This window comes from Emys orbicularis, chromosome 2 (genome assembly GCF_028017835.1).
Source record: "Emys orbicularis isolate rEmyOrb1 chromosome 2, rEmyOrb1.hap1, whole genome shotgun sequence".
NCBI lineage: Eukaryota > Metazoa > Chordata > Testudines > Emydidae > Emys > Emys orbicularis.
The window spans coordinates 215,527,601-215,544,459 of record NC_088684.1 but is presented as its reverse complement, the minus strand read 5'-3'; the positions used below and the strand labels follow the sequence as shown (position 1 = coordinate 215,544,459).

The 16,859-nt window shown below is 41.9% G+C and overlaps 1 protein-coding gene across 1 annotated transcript in view; it reads left to right on the top strand.

Moving 5' to 3' along the window:
- BFSP2 (beaded filament structural protein 2) overlaps positions 1-4,771 on the top strand; it is a 36,156-nt gene extending 31,385 nt beyond the window's left edge. The window contains exons 5-7 of the mRNA XM_065398409.1: positions 244-375; positions 2,082-2,302; positions 4,750-4,771. Of these exons, the coding sequence (XP_065254481.1) occupies positions 244-375; positions 2,082-2,302; positions 4,750-4,771 (375 nt within the window). The remainder of the gene's footprint in view (positions 1-243; positions 376-2,081; positions 2,303-4,749) is intronic.
- The last annotated feature ends 12,088 nt before the right edge of the window (positions 4,772-16,859 follow it).

Here is a 16,859-nt window from a genome sequence, read left to right as displayed (position 1 = left end):
AATATATGTATGTATCCTTGGATACATGTATACATAGACCAATTTTACAATACGTATACAGAAAATGTGGTGGTTATGCTCTTAAAAGTATCCAAAATTGTTAAAGGAACTGAAAATAGAAATGACAAATTTAAAATCAGAATAGCCACAAATTGCAAAAGACTACTTTCATTATGGGATGGGAGGAATATAAATTATTATTATTAAAGCATTTTGTGACTGACAACTATTACCTGTTGTCAGCAAACCACAGAAACGGCACCTGCTGTACAAACCCAAGAGGAAGAACTGGTGGAATCCCTGAGAGCAGAGTTCCATGAAACAGCCTGCAAAATACAGAGTCTGCAAGCAGAGACTGAATCTTTAAGAACTTTGGTAAGTAGCTATCGATTTAGAACTGGTGTATACTCACTGGAATATACTCAATAAAATTCAGTATGCTTTTCTAGGGCATATTCTCATCTTGATGTGCCTGGTGAGAATAAGTCCCTATATGCCCGCACTCTCATTGATTAAACTGGTGGTGTGGTGCCCAGCACTTATGAAAATCAGGCTCTGAAATTTTATCCCTCAACACTTTAATTCATTAACATTTGTAAACCTCATTGAGATTACTGGGTACATAGTGTTATAGAGCACAAAGTATATTAAGCAAACTTTAGTGCCTTTTAACCAGCTAGACCAACGGTTTGCAAACTTTTTGAGCTGAGCACCCCCTTTGAGTTACAATTTTTGTTGCACCCGCACAACTCAGACAAAAATAGATACATAAAGTATGCTTGATAGCCGATTCATAAACCTAACAGAGGCCTTAACACCAAAAGAAGAGGGTCACCAAAAGAAATTGGGGTCACCAAAAGAAATTAATAGGCAGCAGGTTTAAAACAAATAAAAGGAAGTTCTTCTTCACGCAGCGCACAGTCAACTTGTGGAACTCCTTACCTGAGGAGGTTGTGAAGGCTAGGACTATAACAATGTTTAAAAGGGGACTGGATAAATTCATGGTGGCTAAGTCCATAAATGGCTATTAGCCAGGATGGGTAAGAATGGTGTCCCTAGCCTCTGTTCGTCAGAGGATGGAGATGGATGGCAGGAGAGAGATCACTTGATCATTGCCTGTTAGGTTCACTCCCTCTGGGGCACCTGGCATTGGCCACTGTCGGTAGACAGATACTGGGCTAGATGGACCTTTGGTCTGACCTAGTACGGCCTTTCTTATGTTCTTATGTTCTAACACAACTTTAAGTAAATTACCTACAACTGTAAGTTTCAAATACACAGATACTTAGCAATGGCACAGCCAAGGCTTCCTCAGCAGCAGGCTGCTTCTACCTTGCAGCCAGGCAGTGCCACTAGGGCAAGGCCAATGCCTGCCCCTCTGCCCCTCCCCTCTTGGGTTTTCAGGGTGGGGGAAAGCACCTGGGAAGGTCTCTGGAGGTGGAGCCAGCGCTGGGCATGGAGGCTGCCACGAGCAGAAATCTGCACAGTTGCAGCGGATGTTGAACCTGACCCACAGGCTGGGTGGCCCACTGAGGTGGAACGGGGGGGAGTAGGGTGACCAGATGTCCCGATTTTATAGGGACAGTCCCGATTTTTGGGTCTTTTTCTTATATAGGGTCCTATTACCCCCCACCCCCTGTCCTGATTTTTCACACTTGCTGTCTGGTCACCCTAGGGGGGAGGTAATGCTCCCTCCCCGCCCCCCTTCCCCATGGGGGCTGGACCAGGCCCTGCTGTTGGGGCTGGCACAAGCCACCTGGAGTCACCGCTCGCCCTCCCCCAAAGTTCCTCCATGCTCCTATAGGGGGGGCAAGCCCCACAGTTTGAAAAACTCTGAGATAGCCTCAGACAAAGCAGTTTATCAGTCCACATTGCCACAATGCACAGTACAATACAAATATCTAATGAACAGAACGCCCAGTATATTGGGGTCTCCATTTCAGCAGATTCAAATGCAAAGGATTAGGGCAGTTTCAAATTTCCCACACATACCATTCACTGCAGCCTAGCTGAAACGCTACTACAAAGATTATCAGAAGTCATGACTCTGTTCTGAGTGTTATAATTACTGTTTCATGTAGAAAAGGGGTCTGGAGAACTCCTTGTATGATGCTAAGCACTGGCATGACATTGAACTTCAGAACCTAGGCTCTGTCATTACCAAGCTAGAGGCAGAGGTGCGAGAAATCAGAGCAGAAACTGAGCAGCAGCAGAGGGATCGTGAAACTCTGCTGTCCAACAAAATACAGCTGGAGAAGGACATCGCTGCATATCACTGTCTTCTGGATGCAGAAGAAAGAAGGTATTTCTTTTTAAAATGGAGAGTGTGTCATGAACACAGAACTTGTGAATAACATGAATAATAACATTGTGCACTGTGGGATATGCGCTGAGATCCCCAGAGACAACAGAACTGGAATGGTCCACTGAGCAGTGGCATAGGTGGCTAGATTCGAAGAACCTGTACAGGGGGATGTACACCTCAAGTCCAACTCTGCATAGGTTCCTAGTCCTTTGCATCAGATGCCAGTAGTGTGAGAGCAGGGCAGGGGAGGAGTAGACCAGGGCCAGTGGATCAAGGAGCCTTCATTTCCCAAAGCACTGAGACATAAGAGATAAAGAAGCTATTATAGCCTCAAAGCTACATTAACCGCTGTAAAGCAGCTGTGCTGCTGCTTCATATGTTGGGAACATGATTCCCTTCCTTAGACACCCCTCCCACCCAGTACAAAGACCAGCCACTCAGGCTGGGCTCTTGGGGAAGGCCTCATCCTCCTACAGAACAGAAAACATGATTTAGGCCATGATCCAGTAAAATACTTGAACACATTTACTTTTAAGCACATGTAGTCCCATTGAAGTCAATAGGATTATTCACATGCTTAAAAGTCAGCATCTGCTTACATACTTTGCTAGACAGTGGTGTAGCTACAGTGGTGCAAGTGGTGCAGTCACTCCAGGTCCCACAAAGCTATGGGGGCCCAAACAGACAGAGTAGCGCTACAGCACTTTATTTGGTACACAGAGTCTCAACACTACTCACTCAAATTTGGCCCTCTCAGACGGAGGGGCAGCCAGGCCAAATTTGAGTGGCATTGCAACAAGGCATGCGGGGTTGCAGTGCTGTTCAGGTTTGGCCCAGTTGCCCCTCTGTCATGACAGGGGACAGCCGGGCCATGTTTAGTGGCCTTGCAACTTGGTACACGGGGGTCGCACGAAGTACCACTCAGATCTGATCCAGCCACAACTCCATCATGACAGGGGGCAGTTGGCGCAAACCACATCAGCACTGCAACTCCCATGTGCACTCTCACAATGCCACCCATCACTCAAATTTGGCCTGTGTGGTGTGTGTGGGTTGGCTGATAGGAATGAGCAGAACCACTGGGACTGGGAGGAGCCTCCGTAGCCCAGGAGAGGAACAGAGCACTGAGCCACGGCAGTACCAATGAGTGTCCCAGGGGGAGTCCCGGGGGAGTGGGTGACAGAGTGAGGTGTTGGTGGGCCATGGGGTGAGGTGGGGAGTGTTGGCGGGGGGGCACCAGGATGAGGGGTTGGGGACAAGTGGAGGATGGTGGGATGAACTGTAGGGGAATTGGGGGATGTTGGAGAGTGGGGGGGGGTATGGTGGGGGTTGTGGCCCAGAGTCTGGAAGGGGCCCCCTAACCTTATCTTGCACCAGGGTGATCTGGGCCTTAGTGATTAATGTTTAGACTATGTTCTAGTATTTACCAAGGGAAACATTTGTTTCTTCTAGTTGATTGTTTCTTGCTTTACCATCAAATATACCACATTTTCCATCACAGAATAAAATACCGAACCTACATCTGGTTCAGACTACATGGATTATATTCTGCTCTCAACTGGGGAGTAACTGAGCACCCCTGCAATTCAGCAAAAGCACTTAAGCACACGCTTAGTTATAAGCATGTGCTTAAGTGCATTGCTGAACAGAGACAAGCTTAAACACATGTTTAAATGCTTTGTTGAATTGGGGGGTCTAAGCTGAATTTGGCCCACTATCTAGATCTTTTGTGGAGAAAAATAATCCATTCTTTTTCTTTGAACACTTTTCCTCTGGAGAAGAAATTCTAAATTCATTTAAAGTGTTTGGGGGTTTGCTTCTGGAAGATCTCTAATCATCAGAATTAGCCAGAGCCTACGAGAACCCATCCCCTCCCCTCTCTCACATTCCAAATCAAAGTTTTCTGTCAACAGGCCCTCATTAAAATGGTTTGCTTTTCAGACAGCATAATCTCCTGCCTAATAGAAAATACCTTGGTGCTAGTAAATCGGGTCTTGATCCTCCATAAATAGAAGACGCAATGTCACAACTATAATTGGCTTCTGAGTGGGCTGTAGGATAGCAAGAAGGGGAGCACATGCACCTTGTGAAAATGCTGAAGAAAGTAAAAGGTATATAAACAGCTGGGTGCTGGAAATTAAATTTCTACTGATTTTCATTCCAAGTTTTGTGGGAAAGTGTTGAAACATACATTGAAATTGCCTATATACACTAATCATCAGAAAGCCCAGTATCAGCTATTGCACAGAACCTACCGTCTCATAAATAATATAATGGAGCAAATTGATCATGATAAATATAAGTACTGCAATTCTGTTCTAAGCTCTTTCAAACAAATGTGGTGGGATTATACATTCAAACAGCTAACTACGTCCATAACTCTGCAGGATGCTTGTAATGATCTTCCAACTAAAAAAACTGATTCCCTCCTGTTTTCTTTTTAGAGTTGCAAGACTAGTGGTGTAATTCCCATGTTTCTTTGGGGTGAAATTCACCTATGTGCAGAGAGCCAGAAAGAGGCCTGTACATGTCTGAAGTGCCACTTCAGTCCTTAGACAAAGGGAACTTAAGTAGTCTACAGACCTTATTCTGGCCCTCTGAACAGAGGAGAATTTCACTTATGTGAGGGGAGATGTGTGGGAGTGAAGACAGAGAAAGAGGCCTGAGCCACAAAGTTTGGATGGAGAATTAAATTTCAGTAAAGTGACATGTGTGTTGGGTGTGCATTTTGGTCCATGATGATCTCTAATAAATACACATACTACCTTTCATGGTCCAAATCTTCAAAAGTTCTTATATACAAATGAAAATGCTTTACATATTAATACATGTTAAAAAAAATTAATGTATAGCAATGGTAGAATTTTAATAATAATCAAAATGTTCTCAAAGAGCTGGAATAAAGGTATTGGTGAAATTCAGCCCTGTGCAGAGAACAAGCACAAGGCTTATATGCCACCACCATGCACTGAAGCGGTGCACAAACTTTAAGATGATCATCTGTGAAGGAGTAAATTTCATTCATTGTGAGATAAATTAATATACTAAGCGAAACTGTGTTTTCAGTTACATTGGTGTAATCCTACTGAAGCCAATGGCATTTCACCAGTGTATGGGAAAGTAGAATTTGGTCCAACAATTTTCCCTTTCCTCTTATTACTTGCTCTAATCAGCAAATTTTTTTTTTAAACTTTCAGCTGATTTTGAAATTCCCTGTCCACAGAAGACAATGTTGGAATTCAAAGCAAAAGATGTCACTGACAAAAATGTTTGTGGAAACCATAAACCCATCAAAGCAGCCTGCTTTATTCGGTTTGATTTAACAATCTAAGTAGGTTGTAGCTTGAACAACTTTATTAGAGTCTCTTCCTCATGTGAGTGCTTTGCTTACAGATTTCAAGTTAGCCATGTTGTTAAAATTATAATAAAAAAATAAATAATTCATTGTAATTGTTTGATTTTTTTAAAAATCATTCTCCAATACTTGTCAGTGCTGCTGAAAGGTACTAGATTAACAGCAAAGGTCCTCTTTTTATTCACAAAGTTTATTAATCTCTTTTTGCAATACAAATACTGTTATTAGACTATTCACCCACTATGCAAATAGCACAAAATGTATTTTTACTGCAATGAATGGAAACTGCAGGTTTTCATGTTGCTTCACAAGAACTTTGGCTCATTAGTGTGAAATTTAATTTGCACTAATAAACCTGAGGCTGATAAAGCATGAAATTAACTTGACACAATTAGTTTTACAGTATGTAAAACTTAGGCAGCAGCAATACAAGCTTCCCCACATCACCCTGAAAACATACCTTAGTTTTCTTCCAGAGGAAACTTCTCCTAAGACAAAAGAGGGTAACTCATTTTCAATGCCCCTTCAATCTTTGGCCTTTCTGCTGAGCTTGCTAACAAGAGTGGTAATTAGTGCAAGTGTGGTGGTATGTTTTGTGATATGACCACCTTGCAGCAATTGGGCCGAGATCACTAACTTTTCTCATATGCCACTAGTCACCCGTCAATTGCAGTGACTGACCTGGAGCATATCTGAACTGGACTTTGCGGTAAAGCAATCTGCATACTATTGCCAATCACCTACCTCTACTATTTAGTCTTCCTTTTTATATTTTAATTTTCTCATTTTATTGTATTTGTAATATTGTTATATACTCTGTAACATGTTCAAGCAGTTATTATATAATCAGAGAAATATAAAACTTTGGCCCCACTCCTGCAAACCCTTATGCATATGATGAACTTTTATTTGTGAGAGTAATCCCTTCATATGAGTAAAGCTAAACACATATGTGTTTGCTGGATCAGGGCTTTACAATATAAACAACTAGATAAGAAATAAATGCTTGGCATGTATCTGCTTCAGGATATTTTGATATACGTCATTACATGAAATCAAAGGGTGCTAAGAACTAGGATACACATTTAAAGAGTCACAGTCTGAGGACATTTTTCTTTTTTTTTTTTTAATTAAATAAATATCAAACAAAGCTACAAAGACCCTTAAATGGATGAGAAAAACAAACTAACTCTAGGTTTATTATACTTCATCAGCAGTGATGCCAGCCTTAATGCCCTGTTAATGTGCTTCTCTCAACACTGTCTTAACCTTTCCTCTACACCAACTTCCTAGGCATGCAACACCCTTCCTGAGATCGTCCATAAAACCACCTCTCCTCATTTATTCTCTCATTAAGACCCATTTCAACTGTGATGATGCCTACAAGATTTTGGTCAAGAAATGGCTAGATAGAGGAGTATATGGGAAATGACTATATGCCTCATTAAACACAACAGAAAAAAGCTTGTATGCATGGACAGCACATAAACCCCCTGTTCGTGGAGGCTAGCCCCCCACCCCTTTCTGCCTGAGGCCCCCCCCCACCCCGCTCTTGCCCACCAGGGCCAGAGGGGCCCTGAGCCCCGCACCACAGCCGGAGGAACCCGGGCTGGCCCACCCAAGCTGCCCTGAGCCCCGCCCAAGCTGCCCCGAACTCCAGCCATGCCTCCCCGCCCAAGTCCCAGCTGCCCGGAGGAGCCCCAAGCACCAGCCATGGCCCCAGGGCTGTGGCAGGGAGCAGTAGCCTCCCCAGCCTCCATTACATACTGCCCATGCTTATATGTTGTATCCATTTCACGTGACATTTGTATATTCCTTTTCTTATTAGATTGTAAAATCTTCAGAACAGGGACTGTGTCTTCCTATATGTTTGTACAGCACCTCGGAAATTGAGAGTGCTGCTACAATTGTGTAATTATACACAAACTGGTGCACAGCAGATCAGATGGGGTGTGTGTGAGAACCACATTCTGACAAGCAGGATCTTGGGTCTTCTACTTTCATTTATTTTAAGAGTTGAGTATTTTATGTGAAATAGGGCATCTTCCAGAAGTCTTTTTTCAACGTGGACTTGGATTTTAGGTTCAAATGATCTGGCATATCTTGGATCTGGTTTTGAATTGTAATGTAAAATATAAATTATTTTCCTAATAAGATCTTTTTTCTTTGGAATTGCAACAGTTGCTTGAAAAACATCTGTGTTCTACCTTCCTCAACTTTAATACTTATAGTCAGGGTTCTCCCAGTTTTTTTGGTTGGACTTCCTGGGACCATCTCTTCCCTTAGTAAAGACCACGAGCTAATCAAAGTAGTCTCCCAGATGTGTGACGTAGTACAACCGGCTCTTTTAAACAAAGTTCTTTCCTATGAAGCGCATTAGAAAACAGTTACTGTATTCCTGGATAAAACTATCCATAGTATTTTTATGGTGTTCATCACCAGAGTATCTGAGTGCCATACAAATAACAATGAATTATTCTCACAATACAAGTGGTTTATAGGGAATGTTTAGAGATGGGGAACTGAGGCTCAGGCAAATTACAGGGAAAATTTTCAAAACTGGCTGCTGACTTTGGCTTCTTGAATGTCCGGGTCACATGGGTCACAGCCCGGGTCACTTTTACCCCAACTCTCCATTGTAGCAATTGTTATGGTAGCTACAGATCTACATTTTTTTAACTAGGATGTGTTTCAAACTATTTTTTAAAGAATCATTATTTCCATTAACTTTCCCATTTTCAACTTTCCTTCTATTGCAGTTTCCACAATATGATGTAGTGTAAAAACCTACTGTGTAAATCTGAGCACATCAGTGTTACTAGTGGATTGATTTTACAGTCTTTTACTAAAAAATGTTAAAAAATCCCTAGAAGACTTCAACTATAATTGTGTAATTATCCTCCTCATAAAACTTTAGACCTTAACAAAACACATTTCTCCATCATTAAGTACATTCAGATAACTCTTGGCTAGGGGGAACAAGCAAGAAAACTTCTTCCTTCCAACTGTGAGGGTCTGAAATTGTATCAAACACCTAATAGCCAGAGGCTGATATGAAGGATGAAGCCCTCAAGCAGATTCAAATGACAACCCCTGGCAGGAATCCCAGTAAATTACTACCTCCGAACAGCTGTGAGGGACTTCACTAGGGCATTGCCCTTGGATCTTGCCAGTGCTCTGTCTTCCTGGTATTTATGTTTGTTTGTTTTAAATAGATGCTGTCTAGTACATATAGTCCTCTGGCTAGTAGTTGTTATCTGGCAAAGTGTTCAAGCTCTATTTATTTTGTGCCTGTGATCTGGGAGTATCCAAGCAGTTTACAAAGGTATTATCACCATTTCACAAAGGGATGAGACGAAGACAGAAAGCCAAGGATGCAGAAAAAGTATGGTTTTATTGTTAAAACACTGGAATAGGAGTCTCGAGATGGTAGGTCTATTCTCAGTTCTTGCAGAGACTTTGAGTATGTCTACACTGCGAAGAAAAACCCATGGCTGGCCCATGACAGCCAACTTGAGCTCAGGCTATAGCCCCATTTCATTGCTATGTAGACTTCCAGGTTCAGGCTGGAGCCTGGGGTCTAGGTCCTTGTGGGTAAGTACAGTATATGACAGTAAAGCATAATCCATTCCATCCTCAGTAAAGGGGTGCTACTGTTTTCTTTGGTTTCTGCTGAGTCAGTTCCAGATCTAACAGCTGAAGCAGCTATCAGTACCATGCTCCTAACAAGTATTAAATTTCTAATCAAGAGAGGACCATTCCACTGCTTTATGATATTGTGTTTGCAAGAGATGAATGACACAAAAGAAGCAGAAAAGCATTAGGTTCACATTAGCCCTGGTAACAGAATGGAGTTGTTTATCAATAATTGCCAAATGATCTGCATTTCGGTATCTCAGGATCAGGTGCAGTGCTTTCTTTAGTGGCAATATGGAAGACAATACCAGTTTATTTACCATGAAAGTTGAAGGAAAATGTGCTGTATGGAAACTGATTGCCAGCTTGGATCATTTCACTGTTGAATCTGCAAGTCATTGCATGGGTGCACCTGGGGAGCAATGGACTTCAGGATGATCTAATAAGTTATTTAGCTACTTGTTCCCTGATTAGACGTTATACCTACCTACAAGACAGAAGTAATTTGGCAGCCTTTCAACAGTGCTCTCAATATCAGATCAGATTCCCCAGTGCTCCCTTGTTCTGCTCATAACTTTTAACCTATACAACCCTCAGCACCTGCCCTGCACAGGATCAAGCCATCTAAGCTAAGCACACAGACTGTCAATGCTAATAATACATAGAAATATAAGAGCAGCATCGTATGATACATACACAAGGATAACTGACAAATCTTAGAAACTAGTTAGAAAGGCTCAGCAGCAGTGGCTCTGTTACTTAATATAAAGTTGGCAGCTAAGGGTATAACGGCAAAGAATTTCACTGGGAAAGAGGAAGAGATACTTGATCTCTGAGATGCTGAGAGGGAGAGTGACAGAAATAGCCTGACAGCTTGACAATCTCCTGACTCTAAAAATGTAAGGATTTGAGTCTTTGGCTTAAACCACAGCAAACTGTTAGCACAAGATTTTTTACTAATATTGTAGGGCCGTTATACAAACTGTAGACTAGATATGATTTGTACCCTTCAATTTTCTCTCAGTTTTATATTTTAAAATGCCTTTGAGATATTTTTAGTGCTACTGTCACTTGAGTATCTATTGCAAATCATTCTTGATCATAACAAACACATGTTTTTGACCTCTCATGAGAGCAGGAAATAGGACAAAAGATACCTGGGTCTAAGAGTACTTGGCCAAAGGCATGAGCAGGAAAAGTCCAGACTCCCATAAGCTGCTGCCAAGATGCTGACTACAGTCAATAAAGAGTATGGAGAAAGTCTGAAGAGTGATAGAAATAGGGGACCACGCAGCAAATTCTGGTGTGGTTTGGCTTTCTACAATTATGTAGTCAGTCATAGATTTTAAGCCTTAAAACACCTAATTCACCCAGGTACTAGACTGAGAGTCTAAAGAGAGATATAAGGCCAAATCATATAGTCCTTGTGAATCTGCCTGATGAGTCCACCACAAGCAGATCAACCTCCTTCTGTGCAGAAGGGGACTCCGCTGTCTCCATGACCCTGCTTTCTCTGTAGTTCAGGGTCTATGTTGAGGAAAGGGGCGATGAGTAGGTAGGCTGGAGGGAAGTATGGGCAAGTTGGGGGTGATACACAGAGTTTCTCCAGACTGCATAATCTTTTCCACATTGCCCACAGTGTGTTCCAAGCACTATATGGCCAAGGATCCAAGGGTGACGAGTGGGGCTTGCAGGGGGAAACCTCTGCTTCCCTCCATGGAATAATGCGGAAAACTCTCCACAAAGGATTCTTCAGGGAGATTTTTCTTCCCCCCAAATCCTATCCCACAGCTTCTAACACTAAAGAGGACAATCTGCCTCCTGGGAATGTGCTTGTTAAGTTCTTTTTGGCTATCCTTTGTGGCTAGATTCTGTAAACATCAGCATTAACCTTGTAGAATGCAGGCTGGGATACATTTTGCAGATGAAATTTAATAAAACAAAAACCATCTTACAATGAATATGCATCTGCATTAAGGCAAAAATTTAGGTGAACACACATGACTGAAATTCAAATAAAATAAATTAATTGTTCAAAAAACAAAGAATATGAATAATTTCCAGTATAAAAGTGTGTAATGCATGTTAAAAATGGCTACAATTTTCTGCAATCCTGTAATCTTTAGGGTCCAGAACCTGCTATTATCTGCAGCCACATGGATCTATTTATAACTACTACTGTGAAACTGAATATAAACACACATTTCTGCTGGTCAGGGAGATGTACATTTCTAAAATATATTATATTAATAAATGTACTTCTCTTGGGCTACCACAATTTATGTACTAGAATTTATAAACAGTTTTGTCATATTTAATATCTAGTATTTGCATGCATAAGTAACTCATAAAAGAGAATCAGGTAGAAATTTTACATTCGCTTGCCTTGAGTAAGGACCCAGTCTAACTCCCACTGACGTCAATAAGTCTTCAACTTCAATCAGAACAGGACTGGACCCTAAATAACAGGGAAGAATTTGGTCTTTACTCCTTACAGTGTAGTTCAGGACTGAAACTATTTCTGGCTGTGCTACTGAAGTGCTCTATGTCCTTGGGCAGGTCACTTAACTTCTCTGTACCTCAGTTTCCTTTCTTAAATATGGCAATGACACTTCTCTTTATTCAAGAATTTTGAGACTTATGGATGGAAAGCACAAAGTGGTAGTAGTATTTTAATCCAGCAAGACAAAAATCTATCCAACACTATCCTCCAAAGTTTAGGAATACATAATTTTGCTCTAAGAAAAAATATCGAAGTTATAAAATGGCACTAAAAATAGGAATATAAATATTGCTACCAATATTTGACAGATAATTTTGGTTCTGGTTAGCACGTAAGCAGCAGATGCTTCTGATTATGGCAGACTAATAAACGTAACATACAGTAATAATTTTACATGACTAAAAGTGCACCATTTTAAGGTTTATCTCCATTGCTGATAGTTTTATCCTGGTCTTCAAAATGTGCCGAGTTCCAAAACATCTGACAACACATTTTGAAGCACAGACTCATTCTTATTTATTTCCAGCTCTTAATTTGTCCATTGGAGGCTGAACTTTTTAGTATCAGTGTCCCTGCCTTTTTTCACACACACACACACACACACACACACACACACACACACACACACACACACACTCTCTCTCTCTCTCTCTCCCTCCCTCCCCCCCCCCAAAGAGCAGGCCTGTGTGCAATACACATTTTGTACTAGGCCAATGCACTTATATATCTAAGAAAAAATGCTTTTCCTATTTTAAACCAATGCCCTGTTTTTGACAACAGGGCTTTCCCACTCTCTCTTTTCAATTACTTATGTTCTCCTGCAAACTGATTTCCCTAATGTCTTCTTCTACTTTACCTTTGCTCAAGAGAGATATTTCCTTGTATATACAAACATTAACATTAATTTTCAGGATGACAAATAGGTATATACCAAGTAATTGACCAAAAGTAAAAAATGTGTTTCATTACATCTGTTCATTAGTTAGGAGTATAGAAAGAACAGAAACCAGTAATTACACCTGGTTTTAACAAGTGTGCAGTATTTTTTGAAGGCCTTACTGATTGAGTTCATCAACTGGGCTGAAGAAATCAGTTTACAGCACTGTAAATCCATTGGGCTACCCAAAGCTAGAAACAAGACTGGACAATCTACATAGATAACAGCTATGGCTTCTTACCTTTCCAATATATACTAGATTCCAGCTATCAGAGTAAAATGAGATTCACTCCCACCCAGGTCCAATGTTGCAGAAAAACATTCATTCCAGTGCATACAGATTCAGTATCTGGCTTTAAAAAAAGATTTTGTTTAAAATGTAACCCTTCTGCCCATCTAAGTTGGCAGCAACAAGGGCCGGGTTCTGTGTCTAGGGGTTCCGTTTCAATAACGCAATGCAAAACCGGCTCGCGCCCCCACCCAGTGACCTGGGACAATTACATACCACCCCCTGGGTACCTCTAAGAGGCAATACTTCCCCTCTCGCAAGCACGGAGTCTGAGTGTAGCAGAAAATGTTTAATAACATGAGGTAAACGACATCAGCATAAAATTGGAAAAACACCACAAACAGGATTCATACCACAAACCATGAGCAAAACCCACCCCAGCAAATTGGGCTGTGTCCTTTCCCTTTGGTTCTTGAATCCAGCAACCCAAAAATCACCCAGAGTCCCCAAAGTCCAACACCTCCAAAGTCTCTTGGGTCCAGCAACCACCCAAAGTCCCAAAAGTCCAACAACCTCCAAAGTCTCTGTCCCTGGTCAGTGCAGCCCCAGAGTAAAGGGGGGGGGGGGGCACACGGGGTGTTAAGGTGCACCTTACGTGATCCAAGGCTGGCCAGCCGTCTGTTTCCCCGTGGGGTTCCACCGCAGCCTTCACCACAAGCCAGTCCACTTTCCTGCCATCCCACAAACTGCTCCGCTCCACTCCACTCCACTCCGCTCCGCTCCGCTCACCGACCTGTGAGCCGTTCCAGCCATCCCCGCAAACAGCTCCGCTCGCCGTTCCTTGGGCCATTCCAACCGGCCCCGCAAGGCTCCGCACCGCTCTCCAGTCATCCCCACAAATTGCTCCGCCAGCTGCTGAGCAATATAGCTTCAGGCTCCCCCACTAGTTAACACAGCACTCAGTGATCTCAGCTCTTAATAACTTTAGCTCTTTTATGATTTCAGCTCTTAGCAATTTCAGCTCATAGTAGGGGAGCCCCAGTGCTGGTGCACCATTGGCCCAAAGTGAATTCAGCTCAGCAGCCTGTAACTAGACTCCTAATGGAATCAAAGTTAGCTCTGACATTCAACAGTGGAGAGAGGAGATGGTGCAATTGGTGTTTCAAACCCTCAGAGGAGGCCCATACCATCAGGTACAAATACCTGTCCCCATCCTCTCTCAATTCACTGGGTTTTGTAACCCAGGCCCCTTGTCAAGCAAGTGCTACTTAGGTAATGGTGAAGGACTCACTCAGTCCTTCTGTCATACAACAGTTCCACTGGCCTTGATTCACAGAATCAGGGTAACAAAACTTTATTCTTCCTGCCCCAATAACAGAGAAACTGGGGATCCCACACCAGCCAAAGTAACCACTTTCAGTTGCTGTTGTTTCATGCCAGGCGAGTGGGTGTGCCTATGCAAACAAGGTTAGCCCCTGGAGTTCTTTTCCACACTCGCCATAATTCACCACCAGATGTCAGGGTAGAGCTCATCCTGACTCTGCTTACAGTAATGTTTACTTGAGTGGAACAGATCTGCTACTACGCTATGTCTATAGCGTCTCCTCCACTCAGTTCCAGGCTTTGATCAAACAGCATACCAGATAATCCAGAATTTGGCAACACTGCAACAATAAGCCATTGACAATAAATCACAGAAATGGAGGGCAGGAAAGGACCTTGAGAGGTAATCTAGTCCCTCCTCCTGCACTGAGGGAGGACCATCCCTGAGAGCTGATTTGTCTGACCCGTTCTTACAAACTTCCAATGCCAGGATTCCACAACTTCCCTCAGTAACTTATTCCAGTACTTAACTATCTTTTATAGTTTTTCCTAATAGTCTCCCTTGCTGAAGATTAAGCTGATTACTTCTTGTCCTACCTTCAGAAGACATGGAGAACAATTTATCACTGCCCTTTTTATAACAGCAATTAATGTATTTGAAGACTTAACTGATTCCCCCTCCCCCTTGGTCTTCTTTTCTCAAGGCTAAACATGTCCAGTTTTTTTAACCTCTCCTCATAGGTCAAGTTTTCTAAACATTTTATCATTTTTGTTGCTGTCCTCTGATTCTCTCCACGTTGTGCCCAAAACTGGACACAATACTCCAACTGAGGCCTCACCAGTGCCAAGCAGAGTGCAACGATGTTGATTTCAGACCAACTGTCCAATTTAGCAATGTCATTTTGAATTCTAATCCTGTCTCCAAAGTGTTTGCAAATTTCCCAGCTTGGTGTCATTCACAAATTTTAAGTATACCATTATCCAAGTCATTAATGAAAATTTTTAACAGTACCAAATCCAGGACAGACCCCTGTATTAACATACAACTCTAAAGCCAACGCTGACCCCCCCCAAAAGATCCACAGAACAAACCCCAAGAGGGTCTAGTCAGATCATGGCTCCTACGTATACATTTCAGTTTAATATACTGGGCCCAGATTCTGCAATTAATTCCACATGGGTGGATTCAATAACCCAAAAATACATTCTACTTGAAATTAAATCCTGTTTTGATACAGTGGCAGTTATTCCATAGTTAATATTGCATCTTCATTTCCATTATTAACTCAGTTTTGTTTCCCCCCTGTAAAATCCAAGCTCAAACTTGATAGTTTAATTTTGGGACTGAGGCAGAATACGTATCAAATTTGAAATAATTGGACAAGGAGTAAATAAATTAGAGATGCTTGCCAGAATTCAAAGTCTTCACTTCACTTTTTATTGTCTGTGAAGCACTATACATACCTATTACATTATAGAAATAATAATAATCTTTAATGGAATGCAATAGTCCACCATGTTTTTACTAAGCTACTTACAACAAAGGCTTCTAACATGAACTCCTGGTAATTTAACATAGACACATTTCCTTAACAATCCCATCCTGACACACCAAAAATATTTCATACCTGTAGACCTTTAGCTGCCCAGAAAAAGTAAACTTCACATCTGGAAACTTTTCCCCTCTCCTCAAACCTCCATTTCTGGCAAAGTGGATGAGGCAGACACATAACTGAACACTCACCAGCTTCTCCCTCTCACCCCTCCCTTCACCTCCAGAGGCCCACCCCACAATTTCCACATACATTTGGGAACCCTAAACCCCTTCACACATCTGGAGACACCCCTTCCTCCCAGATCAAGCCACCAAGTATTACCCAAGATTTGACATTCACACATTTTGTTCCTTTACAAATGGCAATAGGTCACACCATTTTTTGAGGGAGGGAGAAGGCGAGAGCAAGACCCTGCAATACAGTGTTGCCTATGGGAAGATGCACTAAACTGTCTTCTGAGAGCCCATGTGTCTAATGCCAGCTCTTCTGCTAACTGCTCTGAATATTTCTAGTCACTTCCTAACCCTTATTAACCAAGGCATCATTTCACCTACATTTGGGAATTACTGTTCACTCATTTTACAGCTATGATAACAGACAAGTAGGAAAAGGTAACATCAGACTAGATAGAGGTAGGAATATAGAACACACATTTAATATGACAGACCTCTCTCACACCTTACCACAGTACTTCTCAGATGAAAGGAGATAAATGATCTCTTTGGGTAATCCATGCTAACACAGTGCAGATCCTTGTCCCTTTCTAGTGGTTAGGCCTCATGTAGAGATTTATGAGTCTCTTACTGCCTCCATGCTAATAGGAAAGGTCATTCTACTTTAATGGCAGATGCTCATGCAACTCCCATAGAAGTGGTTGGTGCCATATATCTGAAAGTTATGGATTCAGTCTAATGGCCCATATGGGGGGAAACATATGTCAGCGTGAAGCCTGTGCAATAAATATTGAAATTATTTTATATAACAAAACATATTTATAGGTGTTTTTGGATGTTGT